Source organism: Mercurialis annua, linkage group LG2 (genome assembly GCF_937616625.2).
Source record: "Mercurialis annua linkage group LG2, ddMerAnnu1.2, whole genome shotgun sequence".
NCBI classification, from domain to species: Eukaryota; Viridiplantae; Streptophyta; class Magnoliopsida; order Malpighiales; family Euphorbiaceae; genus Mercurialis; species Mercurialis annua.
The window spans coordinates 6736041-6750362 of NC_065571.1; the positions used below are offsets into that span (position 1 = coordinate 6736041).

General features: G+C 26.7%; 1 protein-coding gene across 1 annotated transcript; it reads left to right on the forward strand.

The window, feature by feature from the left end:
- The first annotated feature begins 326 nt into the window (after positions 1-326).
- LOC126668101 (uncharacterized) lies at positions 327-962 on the forward strand. The gene has a single exon (XM_050361318.1). It carries the CDS (start codon positions 327-329, stop codon positions 960-962), a length of 636 nt encoding a protein of 211 aa, XP_050217275.1.
- The last annotated feature ends 13360 nt before the right edge of the window (positions 963-14322 follow it).

Consider the following 14322-nt stretch of genomic DNA (forward strand, 5'->3'; position numbering starts at 1 on the left):
TTTGTGTCATTTGTACAAATGTCATTGAAAGATATTTTTACTATATTAAGTAACGTTTCTAAAAAATGTCACTTAAACAATGGCATAATAGACTGTTTTTCTTGTAGTGTAAGCGATGACATGGAACTACACTTTCTTCAAAAAATTATAGATTCAATTTGGATATAATCTAATAATGCAGTTTAGAGCCATTTTGAAATAGACTGATATAATAATTACTTAGATTTTTTTTAATAATTAGATTAAGAGAAAATATACAAATTGGCATTTTCAAATACTTCTAGTGAAGTAACACCCTAAAACAGGAGGAGATGCAGTTGTTCGTTATGTCCTTATGGGTTATTTGGCTGGATAGGAACAATATAGTTTTTGATAACTACCGACCCCCTATGCCAGTTTTATTCAACAGCATCCCGTCAATGCTTGAAACAGGCAAAAGTTTGAAACCCAGGAAAACGTTGGCCCAGGATAGTGTTCAGACATGGACAGCTCCTCCCCCAATGTGCTGGAAGATAAACTCTGACGCAGCGGTCTCAACGGATAAACAGCTTTCCATTCTCAGTGCTGTTTGTCGAAATTCTGAAGGAGAAATCATTCGAAGTGGAGTGTCTGTTCTAGACGGGTGTGTGAACGCTGAAGTTGCAGAAATCAAAGCTGTAATTTTCGGTCTCAGTTTAGTTAGCAATCTGCAGGATATGAAAGTTATCTGTGAAATGGACGCGTTGAACATAGCTAATAGGCTTCAGAATCCTGGTAGGGCTGAGGATTATCTGCAGGTTTTGACAGAAGATTGCATGGCTGCATGTTTGGACCGGGACGTCAGTTTCCAATTTGTAAAACGGTCATGTAACCAAGTAGCTCACGCGTTAGCTAAGTGGGGAATGTTTTTCGGTAGAGATTGCGTCTTTGATGGGAACGTTCCGTTTCCGGTTAATGAAATTGTAACCATTGATATTCATTAATAAAGCGCTTCTTGATTCTCAAAAAAAAAAAATACTTCTAGTGAAAGAATTAGATTTTAACCCAGTTCAATCATGCTCTTAAATATATAAAATAGGTGGGCATACATTTTTAGCTAAAAAAATAAACAAAAATTATCAAAAGGGCGTGTTTATTCTGATTTAATAATTTTGACTGTCAAGTGTACCGAGTAAAAGTTTATAAATATAAATATTCTTTCATAAAATTTTAAAGACATATTTGCATATTTTATTTAAGGACGGGTCTCCATCTTTCAAAATTTTAATTGAAAATTAAAATTATTTCAAAGATAACAACTTATTAATTTTATTATTTAAATATAATGAATAATTAATTACTTCAAATATAATGAAAATAATTACTTCAAAAATAAAATTTTAGTTGAAATTCGTATTTTTTAAAATAGAATTGGACAGACCAATTTACTTAAAAATCAAATGGTCAAATTTTAAAAATAATTTAGAGTATAATGTTTTTCAATACCAAAAAATAATCTACTATATTTAAAAATGCGATAGATATGAACATATAAAATAAATTTCTAAAATAACTAATAACATTTAAAAATATTTCAAACATAATAAATTACTTTATATTAAAGTGAAAAATAACGTATGTTTGAACTATTAAAAATAATAAACTATCAAGTTCAATATGTAAGCACTTACAATTTAATGAACTGAGAAATGGATAATTCTAAGGTTAAACTAATATTGAAATTTAGAAATAAAAATTAGCTTTGTCATATTTTTTAATTAAATTAGTAAAATCAGGTCAATCAAATTTTTATTTATTTTATTTTAAAATTGAATATCTAATTAGATTTTACAAATAATCAATTTTCACTTAATTTAGTCCAGCCACTTGGCAAGATCTGATTCCAAAAATATTGTAAGCAATTAATTTTTTTTGAAATAATTATTTACTTATTATATTTAAAATAATTAATTACATATCATATTTCAACAATACAATGAATTAGTCATTATTTAAAAATAATTTCGTTTTTATTAAATCTATAAAAGATACAAATACGCTCTTAAATAAAAGGTGCATATAAGCCTTTATACTTTTATATATAAAAAACAATTACAGTTTTAATATTAATTCAGTGCAACCTGATCTTTAAACTTGTAAAATCGGTGCAAATCAGTCCGTCGGGCTAGCTCCCTTTAATTATCCATTAGAAGCAATGAGTTTTTGATGATGATTATAAAAGTTTAAGAGCCAGTTGATCTGAATTAGAATTTAAGGACACAAAAGGTTTGTTTATAAAAAATGAAGGACATATTTAATCCTTTAGCACATTTTCAACAGAAATGAAACTGTAATTTTGGAAAAATTTACCACACAATTCAATGTTTTCATTGCAATGCGTAAATATAGATTAAGATTGAAAACAAAAAAAATCTTTTGAAGTATAGGATAAGTTAGTGGGCAATAAACAAAAAACAATGCACATAAACACAATAGGAGGATGGATGATAATGTGACGTGGGGTCCTTTTCAAATTGGGGTGGGTGATGCCGGGAGGGAACCTCTAAGGGAAGGTTCGTAGGGCACCTTACCCTACCTTTATTTATTTTTGTAAGACTTAATTGCTCATTCTCTATGGAATTCACATGGTAAAGGATGATGATATATAGAAAGGGAAAGGGATATTTTTTAATCACAATTTAATACACTCCTATTGATGTCTACTCCAGTTTTTAAAATATATCAAGAAATGAATAAATTTTTAGAATTTTACAAAACATAAATAATAATAATTTAATTCGAAGTTCTAAAATTTTAATTGTTACTATAATTAGTGTAATATTCTTGATGTTACTTATATAGTACTTAAATACAGCTTCACTGTTATAACTAAAACTATCCACTAATTTTGAAATGACAAATGTATATGATATATTACATGCTGTATTAGAACAATTGTGATATAATTAATATGTGAATATGCAAAAGAAATAGGACGATTGTTCCACATCAAAATTTTACAAGGTTAGAATAACTTTTAGAATTTAGACATTTCTATTTTTTTTATAATTAGTTAATGAGTTTCTTTTTTTATTTATCTTTTTATTCATAAATTAACTTTATTTGATAGTAAACCCACACCTAAACCCTGAATTTTTTTGTTTGCATTAACCTCTTTCTTTTTAATCAAATGAAATTCTAATGATAAACTGCAAATCAAATTTTCTAACACACAACCATTCATCAAATTGATCAGATAAGTTAATATTTTTAAACTTTTTATTAATGGCTCTTTGACAATAAAAAAAATATCCAAAAAAATTCAACAAATTGCATTCGACAAATTTCATTTTTTCAACAAGTCAACTCGATTCGAGTTGATAAAAATAGAGAAATGAAGATTCTACAGAACACAAGATGCAATAGTATTCAGATATATTTAAATAGGGTTCATTGTTCTTTTTATATATTTTCCGTCAACTATAAAATCAATGTTTGAATAAAAGCTTATGCAAATTAAAATCTGATGAATGAACAAATAATTTGCCTCAAAAATTTATTTTGCAGTTCATCATAGAGTTTAGGTATTTGTTTATGGCTAATTTTAAAATAAAAAAACAAACCAAAAAAAATATTATTGACTATTTATAAAAGGATAATAATATTCAAATACTAAAAGCTGCTCTGGAACTATAAATAGTTGATATGAAAATATCATCACTCATATATTAATTGGATTTATGTGAAGGTGTGGGCAGATATATTGTACTTTGATTAATTATTTTCCCCTTTTAAATGAGGATTTCACATTCTATGACCTTGGACTATGAACTATGTACTAAAATAAGAATTTAGAATGTGTCCCAGTAGGATGAACTTGTATTTTTTGGTATATAATGATGAGTCATGTTACCCCCATTGTTTATAGATTGGATGGTACCATGCTTATTTGACCAAATTAATGGTTTTTTGCATAGGTCTTGCAAATTCGAGGGTAATTTATTGAATTTGAACCTTACATAGTGAAGTTGGATGGTACCATGTCTTTTTTTTTTATCTTCTTGTGTAATTTGGATTGAATTTAAACCTTACATTGTGATGTTGACAGTTACAAAAAAAAGATTATATGATTTATCATAATTAGTTAGTTATTTGATATATCCATACAGATTGGCTCAATCGGTTCTAAATGTGAAATTAAATTAACTTTGATGGGTATAAAAATAAAATTTACACTTATATGGTGGGTCAAATACTACAAGTATAACTAGACTTTTAAATTGTTTCAAAAAAATATTAAAATAAAATTGTTTCTTTTAAAGCCTTCAACATTTAAATTTTAGTTAATAATAACTTTTTTTTATATAATTTTTCTGATGTGACAATTTAAATTTAATATATATATATATCTTGTCAGCATATACAACCTTATGCCATGTATAATTGAATCATGGCCAAACTCATATAGAGGTCTCTGTACTTTATACTTTTTTTCTATAGGTTCTTATATTTAATTTATTTTTGTATTATCTGGTCTCTCTACTTACCTATTTTTAATTTTTAGGTCCTTTGTGAGTTTTTTTCAGTCCCTCTACTTACAATTTTTGTTTCCTCCAGTCCCTCTACTTACAATTTTTGTTTCCTCCAGTCCCTGTACTTACAATTTTTGTTTCCTCCAGCCACATAAAAGGACCGGAAAAAACTCACAAAGGACCTGAAAATCAAAAATAGATAAGTAGAGGGATCAAATAATATAAAAATGAAGTATAAGGACCTACGGAAAAAATGTGTAAAGTATAGGGACTTTTATATAGGTTAACCTTGAATCATTAACGTGACTAATATTCTCTAATTAGTCTAATTCATCATATCTATATCTATCTATAATTATCTTATATGTGGGAAGGGTGAGAACATGCAAAATTATATTAATAGACTTTATTAAAAATATAATTTATTTTATTAAATAATATTAATTATTCAATAGGACTTATGTGCTTTCAAAAGATTGGAGGCAATAGAAACCGCATATGCCATAGTGATTGAATCACTCAACAAACACTACTCATATATATGATATATGTCACTAATATTGAAGGCTTAAACAAATATGGTAATTATAATATTTTATACTTATTATTAAACAAAAAAAACGTGGTTTATATTAATTTATTTTATTTATTATTAAATATTTAATGGGTCATATAAATGTCGAAATAAATCGAAGTTGTTTAGGTCTCTTTTATTAATTTAAAATAGTAATTTATAAAACATATATTATTATATTAATTTATATACACATGTGGTGTTTAACGTAGTATGCATAAATTACGGGTCACAAATATCACTTGCGTGCTACAACTTTAATTAAATATATATTTATTTTATTTATTATTAAATATTTAACGGGTCATGTAAATGCCGCTCACGTGCACGTGGCGAGACGCTAGTACTATATATAAAAGCACGGATTGGGGGGGGGCAGGCATATTTACGTTAATATCCTTTTCACTTATAAAATTTAATTATTAATTAAAAACTATTAAGGTAATCATTAAAATTAGATAAACTACTATGTTAAGATAAGTTAGAGTAATAATCAAAATAAACTACTACGTTGAGATAATTGTATAGAGTACTAATTAGAATAGAATACTTTGACTATTTATTGATTACTATTTTAATTATTTTTTATTGTATATAATTCTAAATAAGATAAATTATTTCAATAAACTACTATTCTAATTTTTATATTATATTTTCTATTAAAATTATCTATAATATAAAATTTGAGTACCAATTTAAATTTTTTAAATAATTAAAACCGTCATCTTAAGTATTTAATAAGATGAATTATTCCAAATCAACTATTATTTTAAATTATATTTGATAATTTGACGAGTCACACTACGAGCCACATGTAAACACGCAAAGCGACACTGGTAAGTAAAAAAGATTGAAAATACCTTTTCTAAAATACAAATTGAAGTTTTATAACTTTAAAGAAAAAAATATGGTGTTACTTCTTAGTAAGAATTAATAGAGACAAACCAAAAAAAAAAAGTTTGACAAAATCATCTCTCATCACATCTATTTCTTCATTCTTAATGGAAAAATGAGTAATTTTATCAAAATTATTTTTTTTCCTCTATTAATTCTTTCTTTGGAAACAGAGCCATTTTTAAATTAAAAATTTAGCGACTCATAAAATATTTAATAGGCAAAACGAATTTATTTGTCTGTGTATAAGTGTAAATCTTATTTTTATACCCCAAAAATTCTATGATTTATCATAATTAGTTAGTTATTTGATATATCCATATAAGTGTAAACCTTATCATAATTAGTTAGTTATTTGAAAGGTAATTATTGCATTGATATTGTAATTAAATTTTAAAAAAATAAATTTATTATTACTTTCTGAATTGTATAGAGTGATAATTAATGATGATTTATAGAATATAATAAAAATTGTTGAAATTGATAAAGGTTAATATTGGTATTATTCAAATTAATATCGTAATTTAATCTATATTTTAAAACGTCTAAAATAATCATTTTGTCTATTTTTGTGGAACGGAGGGAATGTTATTGGATACTTAACCCAAAAATTGATAGTATTACCAAACATTAGAAAATTTTGTTTTTTTGTAAGTATTCTATTTGAAAACGAATTTGAAGCTTTTTTTTTTGCCAATCAATTGAATTATAAATTGGTTGGAAAAGTGATGGCACGAGGTTTTCTTGAATTGGAAAACCAACTGTTTAATTTGGTACTCATGAGATTGAATGATGTTAAGTGCAAAGCAATTCAAATTATTATTTATGTACAAAAATTAAATGAAGTTCAAAAAATTGGGACCCTAAGAGTTACTGTATTACTTATTTAATTTAATTTAATTTTATTGTTAGTGGAAAATATAGGAAACAGTTAGTCATTTGAATTATGATAGGATTCATTATTATGGGATACAATTAACAACTCATTCAATTCTATTTCATTATTAAGTTGCTTAATAAACTATGAAGGTACCCAGAAAAATAAAAAAAATCTAGCCGTCTCTCTCTTTGAGAAACCTCTCAAACCCTAATAAGTTTTCCTCTTTTTGTCATTTGGGAGGTGGTTTTTGGCCATTTTTTGCCTAAAATCACCTCCCTAATCTCTCATAATCAGTCTTTTTAGTTTTTTTCCATAGTTATTGTCTTTAATTTTGAATAAAATTTCTTTCTTGGCCATTTATGGTCTAGATCTAGAAATTATTTTCTATTCTAGTATCTTAATTTCATTAGATCTGATCTAATCGAAATTAAGAATAGTTTTTTTTTCATCGTTAGAGATGAAATTGTTTTTTGCGATGCAAGCGACTTGGATCTCTAAAACAATTAGAGCCACCATCTTACGACGGATTTCACCAAATATCGGTATGTTTTGCGTCAATATCGATGATGTCTTTAATGTTCAAGAGAAGAGATATGTCACAGAAGATGTGATTAGGTACTTTAACGATGAAATTATAGCTGCTAACTGTAGCAGTCGTGCGCGTATTATCATGGCAAGCGAAGCTAATCTAATTCCCTTTATTTTAAAGGTTGTAATGGATGCCTTCAACAACAACTCTTTACTTTGTAATATTATCAGTTTGATAGCAAATGACTACTTTAGCTTAATTGAGATGCATAAATGTTGTTTTAATAGAAAATCTCATGTGGTAGCATATGACTATTTTAGTTTATCTAATTGGTTGGGGCATGTCCCTCCGATTATCAAATTCTATGTATTGGCTGATCAATCAGCTTTTGATTAATAGAACTTTTTATCTCAAACTATGAAGGTACCCTATTCTGCAAATAATTAATTAACCATTAGTTTATATAATTAGAGGCGGAAGATGAACGGTATACAGGCGGATATTCATAATCACTATCTTGATAAATCCGGATATTTTTTGATAATTGAAAAGGGAAGAGCGCTTGTGAGAGGAAATGAACCCCTAACCTTGACAGTTTATTGTCCAACGCTTATATCATTTGAGGTATAGCTCATCGGTGATAAATCCGGAATTAGATGGTGCATGTCATGACTATAAACTTCTCTTATAAGATTTTTAATGGTACACTTAAATGTAAATAGGCAAAGATGGAGATAAGTCATTTTCCATGAGTTAATAGGAAGGAAAGGGACATCATGACCCTTTCGCTCTACAAAATTTGTCGGCAGCATCACCCTTTTGATGAGAACCTGCCATTAATTTATGCCATAGTCATTCCAAAACTCTTCTTTGAAATTATTTTTAAATATAAAATATTGGATGAATATTTAAATTATTTAAAAGAAAAAAATACATATTTTGAATCATTATATTTGTATTATTTTCATGTTGGATCCTTGAATTTTTTTTATCAACGCTGAATGTTTATACTTTTGATTTAATAGACATTAACTTATATTTTTAATGTGACTGAAATAAATTTATTCATTTTTTAAATAAAAGTTAGTCCTTATACTATTATTTTTATCATTAATAAATCTCTTTAATGGATTTTATATATTTATTAGTTGTTTAATTTTTTTCCAAATTTTTAATTTAAATTATATTCTATTTAGTTATTTAAGATTAAAAAAATTAATAATGTTTTAAATTATAATTTATTTTAATTTTATATTAAAATTAAAACATTAATTTCACTTCTCTTTGTAATTTTATGTTTTTCCCTAAATATGTTAGAAAATGATATATTTATTAAATAATAATGAAATTATTTGAATTCATACTTTAAAATTTTATTATTTAAAAAATTAGATAAAGATAATTTTAAATTTTATTTATAAATTTATTAAAGTTTGACATTTATTACAAAATAATTTCATATTTTTTTTATAATTTATAATTTAAATTATAAAAAATTATTTATAATTAAATAAAAATCACTGCCTTAATTATTAATAGTTCAATGATTTGAGTTATTTGATAAAAACCTTAATAATATTAGGATCTAACTGATAAAAATAAAAAATAAGAATATATTTATATAAAAGTACAAAAATGAAGGACTAAACTAGATTGTTTTGATTAGAATTGGACTGTTAACGTAACGCCTTTTATGACGCGGGATCCAATGTCTATAAAATAAAAAAATATGAGAATTTAACGTTGGCGAATAGAAGCGTAGGGATTTAATAAAAAAAAAAAACAAATATATGAATATGTATCTTGCATCAATGACCTCCAGCTCGAGTAGTGAGGTTCAAGACTTCGAGTCTCATCATGGACAAAGAAATAAGAAGGAAAATTATGAAAAACTAAAAGATGGAGACTATACACTATAAAAAAGGACATGAGACTACAAAAGCAAGATGGAAAACTGCACAAGTCGAAGGCATCAACATCCGGCCAAAGGCGATAAGATTCAGTGATTCACGCACACCGTAGACGAGAAATGGTTGTTTGTAAATATTAATTGTAAATAATTAGTGACATATTTATATACGTTTTAGTTTGGACAGAAAAAAAACATGTATTTTGCCATTTTAAAAGTGGAATTTCTTAAAAAAAAAATAGTATAAAATAAAATTGAAAAAATATATAGTTTAATAAATAAGAGTTGAACTAATTAATAATATAAAATAAAATCAAAAGTTGATCAGTTGACTACTATTTATTTTGTCAAATTCGCCACAATGTATATATGTAAACTCTGACGAGTTCAACAAAAATGGTGAGATATACATAAAGTCCTACATGATAATTTACTGAATGATCTATGGTTCTAATCAAACTTAACTATTTTATTCTTTTAGCTGGATTATTATTTAGGAATTTACATGGAACAATTGCAAATGAGTTAAAAATTAAGACTACAAAGCTCAAACCTGAACACAAAGACTACAACCCAACAATTATAAACAAACACTACTAATTAGTATGTCACCGAGCACACTACTGTGACCGAGCATGCTATCGTCGAACGCACTGACGTCACCTAGCATGCTACCATCAAGCACACTGCTTCGACCAATGTTTTTAAAACCGGACCGGAGATCGAACCGGCTTCATCGGGGGTTCACGGTTCGACCGGTTCAACCGGATTCAACCGGGTTCAACCAGATTTTTAAATTTTAATAAATATAAACTATTTAAATTAGAAATACATATATTATAAGTAAAAAGTATGGTAAAATATTTAAATAAAATTATTTTTTAATTTTATTATGTAAAATATAATATAAATAATCAATGTTTAAGATATATAAAATAATTATATTGTATGAGAAAGAATTTTTTTACTAAATTTGTCAAATACAATTATAATTGATCAATATTTAGATGTATATAGAATAATTATATTGTATGAGAAAGAAATTTTTTTAAAAAACATAATTTTCAATTTTAACATTCATTATATTTTTATTTTTAAAACTTAAAAAAGATTTATTGTGTGAAATATAATTATAAATAATACTATATTTAAGAGTATATAGAAGAATTATTTTATATTAGAAAAATAAATATATAAATTTTTAATTTTACTAATTTATAATAAAAATAGATTTTTAATTTATTTTAAAAGTTAAATTCTAATAGATACTTTCAGTTGAAAATTAAATTTATTACCATTATAATATTATTTTAATAGTTTATATACTATATAAGAATATAATAAACAAATAGAGTATGTTCAATAATTAGAAAATAAACAGCAAGTTCTTTTTTGTTATTATTATTTAGTATAAGAAATTAGCTACTAAAACCTATAGAAGTCCTATAGATAAGCATAGAAGCATCAACCTTTACCTGCGTGGCCACGTGGATGAAACTGACATTGTCAGTTTTCAACAAAAGGTCCAAAACTGCTGCTTTGGTAAGGAATTCAAAAAAACGGAGTCATCCGGTTTTTACTGAAAATCGGATTTTGCCGGTTTAATCCGGTTTTAGCCGATTTTTTGCTCATTGGATTTTTAATATCTAACCGGACCGGACTGGTGACCGGTTCCCGGTTAACCCGGTCGGACCGCCCGGTCCGGTCCGGTTTTAACAACATTGGCTTCGACCGAGTATGTCAATACGAAGGATACTATCCCGACCGAGCATATTATTACTGAGGGCACTACATCAACTGAGCATAACTAAACAGTAACTTAAGATAAGAAACATTTCCTGACACCCCGTACTTCTGACCCGAGGATCCTGACACTGTGCCGGTATATCCCACTGCAGGCCAAAAGTACGAAAGTATCAGTCTTCACCCCTACCAACTCTTATCATTTCAATACCCTATAAATATTCATAATAAAGGTAAGTTTAAAGTTAATACTCTTTTTCTCACTATACAATTCTTATTCTTTCACTTCTCATTTCTTTGTATCGCTTAAACTTACTTGATCGTCGGAGCGGTGGTCCGGAATCCCCTTCTAGGGCCCTTCTAACAATTGTTCTTTATGCCTCAGGTGAGTATTGAGGATCAGATTTATCGGAGACCCGTCCTGGTGATATATAAAATTATCAATTATATTATTCCCATGAAGTTTCATCCAAAATACTACTTCTCGCATGAGTTTTAAAAATAATTATTTTTTTCTCAGTTTTATATTTCAACTTACTAAAACCCCTTTGTAAAACAACTCAAATGTAATTAGAGAAATTGTATTTTTAAAAAACTCATGAAAAAGTAGTATTTCTGTTAGTGATATGCACTAGGTCAATCATGTTTGACCATGTTTTGACTTTATCATTTTATTATTTATTGATTGGCAGTTTTTATCATTTTATATTAATGATTAAAATACTTGAATGGTTAATTCTTTCTAAGGTCATCGAGTATGTGACTTGATAGTAGAACCCTTAGGTTTAATAAAAGAATTATATACCATCTATCCCTAGTCTTAATAGAACATTGAGACTAGTATGATGTTGACTGATGATTATGTTTTACTAATCATGTATATGAGATATTAAGTTAAATCATAGGTGCTATTTGAGAAATAAAGCACTGGATGACCCACTGTGAGAATACTACATAGATCACTGTCATAAGTAATTCTCATTACAGTTCTATTAGTATAATCCTTTGACCTTGAAATCATCATGGATTTCTACATAGTTATTTCATATTTTGATACAGTCTTACATTATCTTTAACAGGATAATGGAATAGATTGTCATTGGATATGAAAGTAACTATGTGAGAAATATGAGTGACTGAGAAAGAATTTGTCCCTCATTTATTTGAGTAAGATATCTATGGGCCCCTTGAAGAAGATAGACTGAAGAAAATGCATGGCCATGCTAATTGATAAGAAATTATCATTTTCAGTCTATTTAGAGTCAAGAAACTAATGATTGAATGTTATAAGGATGACATAACTATGCCTTATATTCAATCTGGATATCGAGAGACAAAGGGATTAAAATATTATTTTAAATGGTTAAATCGGATTATCGATATTCATATAACTTGGGTAGTCATAATGTCTTGCTAGAGGCCACTTATGACTTGTGGGCTGAAATAGGGATTTCGAGCCTACTGCCAACGTTATATGAACCTACAGGGTCGCACACTAAGAACAGACCCAAAACAGTTATGGGTTGTACAAGCCCAATGTGATTAAGTGATTAATTATATATATATATATATATATATATATATATATATATATATATATATATATATATATATATATATATATAATTCGTAATATATATATATTAATATATATATATATATTAATTCGAAATTTAAGGATAAGTGTTTTTCTTAATTTATTATTTTTGGAAGATAATAAATATAGTAATTAATATATATGGATAATTATCAAAAAGGAGTTTTTGATAAACATAAACGTGTAGAATTGCAATGAGATTAAAATTCGAATTTGTCTCAAACCCTAGTGTTATTTATCACTATAAATACTCATTAAGCAGTTGGTTTGAGAATCACGAAATTCATTATTCACTAAATCACTAAAATTCGAAATTGCTTGTGAAGCAATAGTGCTAGCACACAAGCACTAGTTTTGGCTAAGGTCTGTTCGTGTGGATACTCGTAGAGGACGCGTTCTTTTGGAGGCGTTTCTGATCAGAGGCCAGGTATCACCAAAGTGAACCACCTCCTTCCTTCCTACATTGCTGTTGAATTCGACATACAAGTAAGTAATTATTCTGTTAATTCGAATTACATGGATCTTGGTTTGGGTTTTTAGATAAATTTTTGAAATTCCGCTGCGTTATGAACCTATAAAACCCAACAATTTCAACTCAATCTAATGGGGTAATAGTAATTATCCTTATTATTTAATGTGATATCTAAGAGACTAAGTCGTATACACAGTAATTTGTAATGAAAGTTTTAAAGTTAGATTGGAGAATTCTATGTATCAATTAAATATTTCAATTCAAAATAGATATGATTAAGTTTTATGTGTAAAATTATACTTAAAAATTACTAAGTTTACTATCATAGTCTCATTTAATGATTTAATTTTTTGATTGGATAATAAATTATTTGAAAATAATTTAAGTATAATAATAGAAAGTAAACTATGCATCAACAACAATGTTTTGCATACTTCACTTAATAAATTGAAAATTGAATAGCTCACAAAATCCCTTGAAATTTATAAATTGGTAATGTATGTAGTAATATTAAATTGGTTTGACATTCGAGTTAGCCAATATATATAAATTTTACATATGCAATTGCATCACATAATTTATACTTAATAAATGAATGGCATGAATCGGGAGTTCGTGACTCTCCTATACATAAAGTCTTCCATATTTGTATAAAAGTTGTGAATGGCATGTATTTTTATAGTTTATTTTTTTAATTCACCACCCTCATAACTTTAGTAAGATCATAAACGAACTTTTTAATCTCAAACTAAGTTAGTTATTTGGAATCTAATTACAAATTACAAATTATCCTTCTTTTATCTAAATTTTTAATGTTTAAATTTTTAAATTACGCTCAGTGACATAAAAGAAAAGGCGAAAGATAAAAAAAAGCTAATAACTGAAAATAGAGACGGAATGAGATGATAAAGGATATTAAAATGATAGTAAAAAGTTGAAATAATCAAAAACTAATTATTTTAAAATAATTGATTACATGTTGTCCTCATATTCTCACCCAAATCATATATCCTAGTCGATGCACAATGGAATTGTCTACATAGTGAATAAACAATTAGTTCGACTGAAAATTGGTCTATTTATTTAAAATTAAATTATTATAATTATTTTATTTTTGTGATTGAATCGATTAAATTATTAATTTTATCTGAAATCAGTTTAACCAAAATAATCAAAATATTAAAAATGCAAAACCAACCTACCAACATAACCAATTAATTCGTCCAGTCATTAA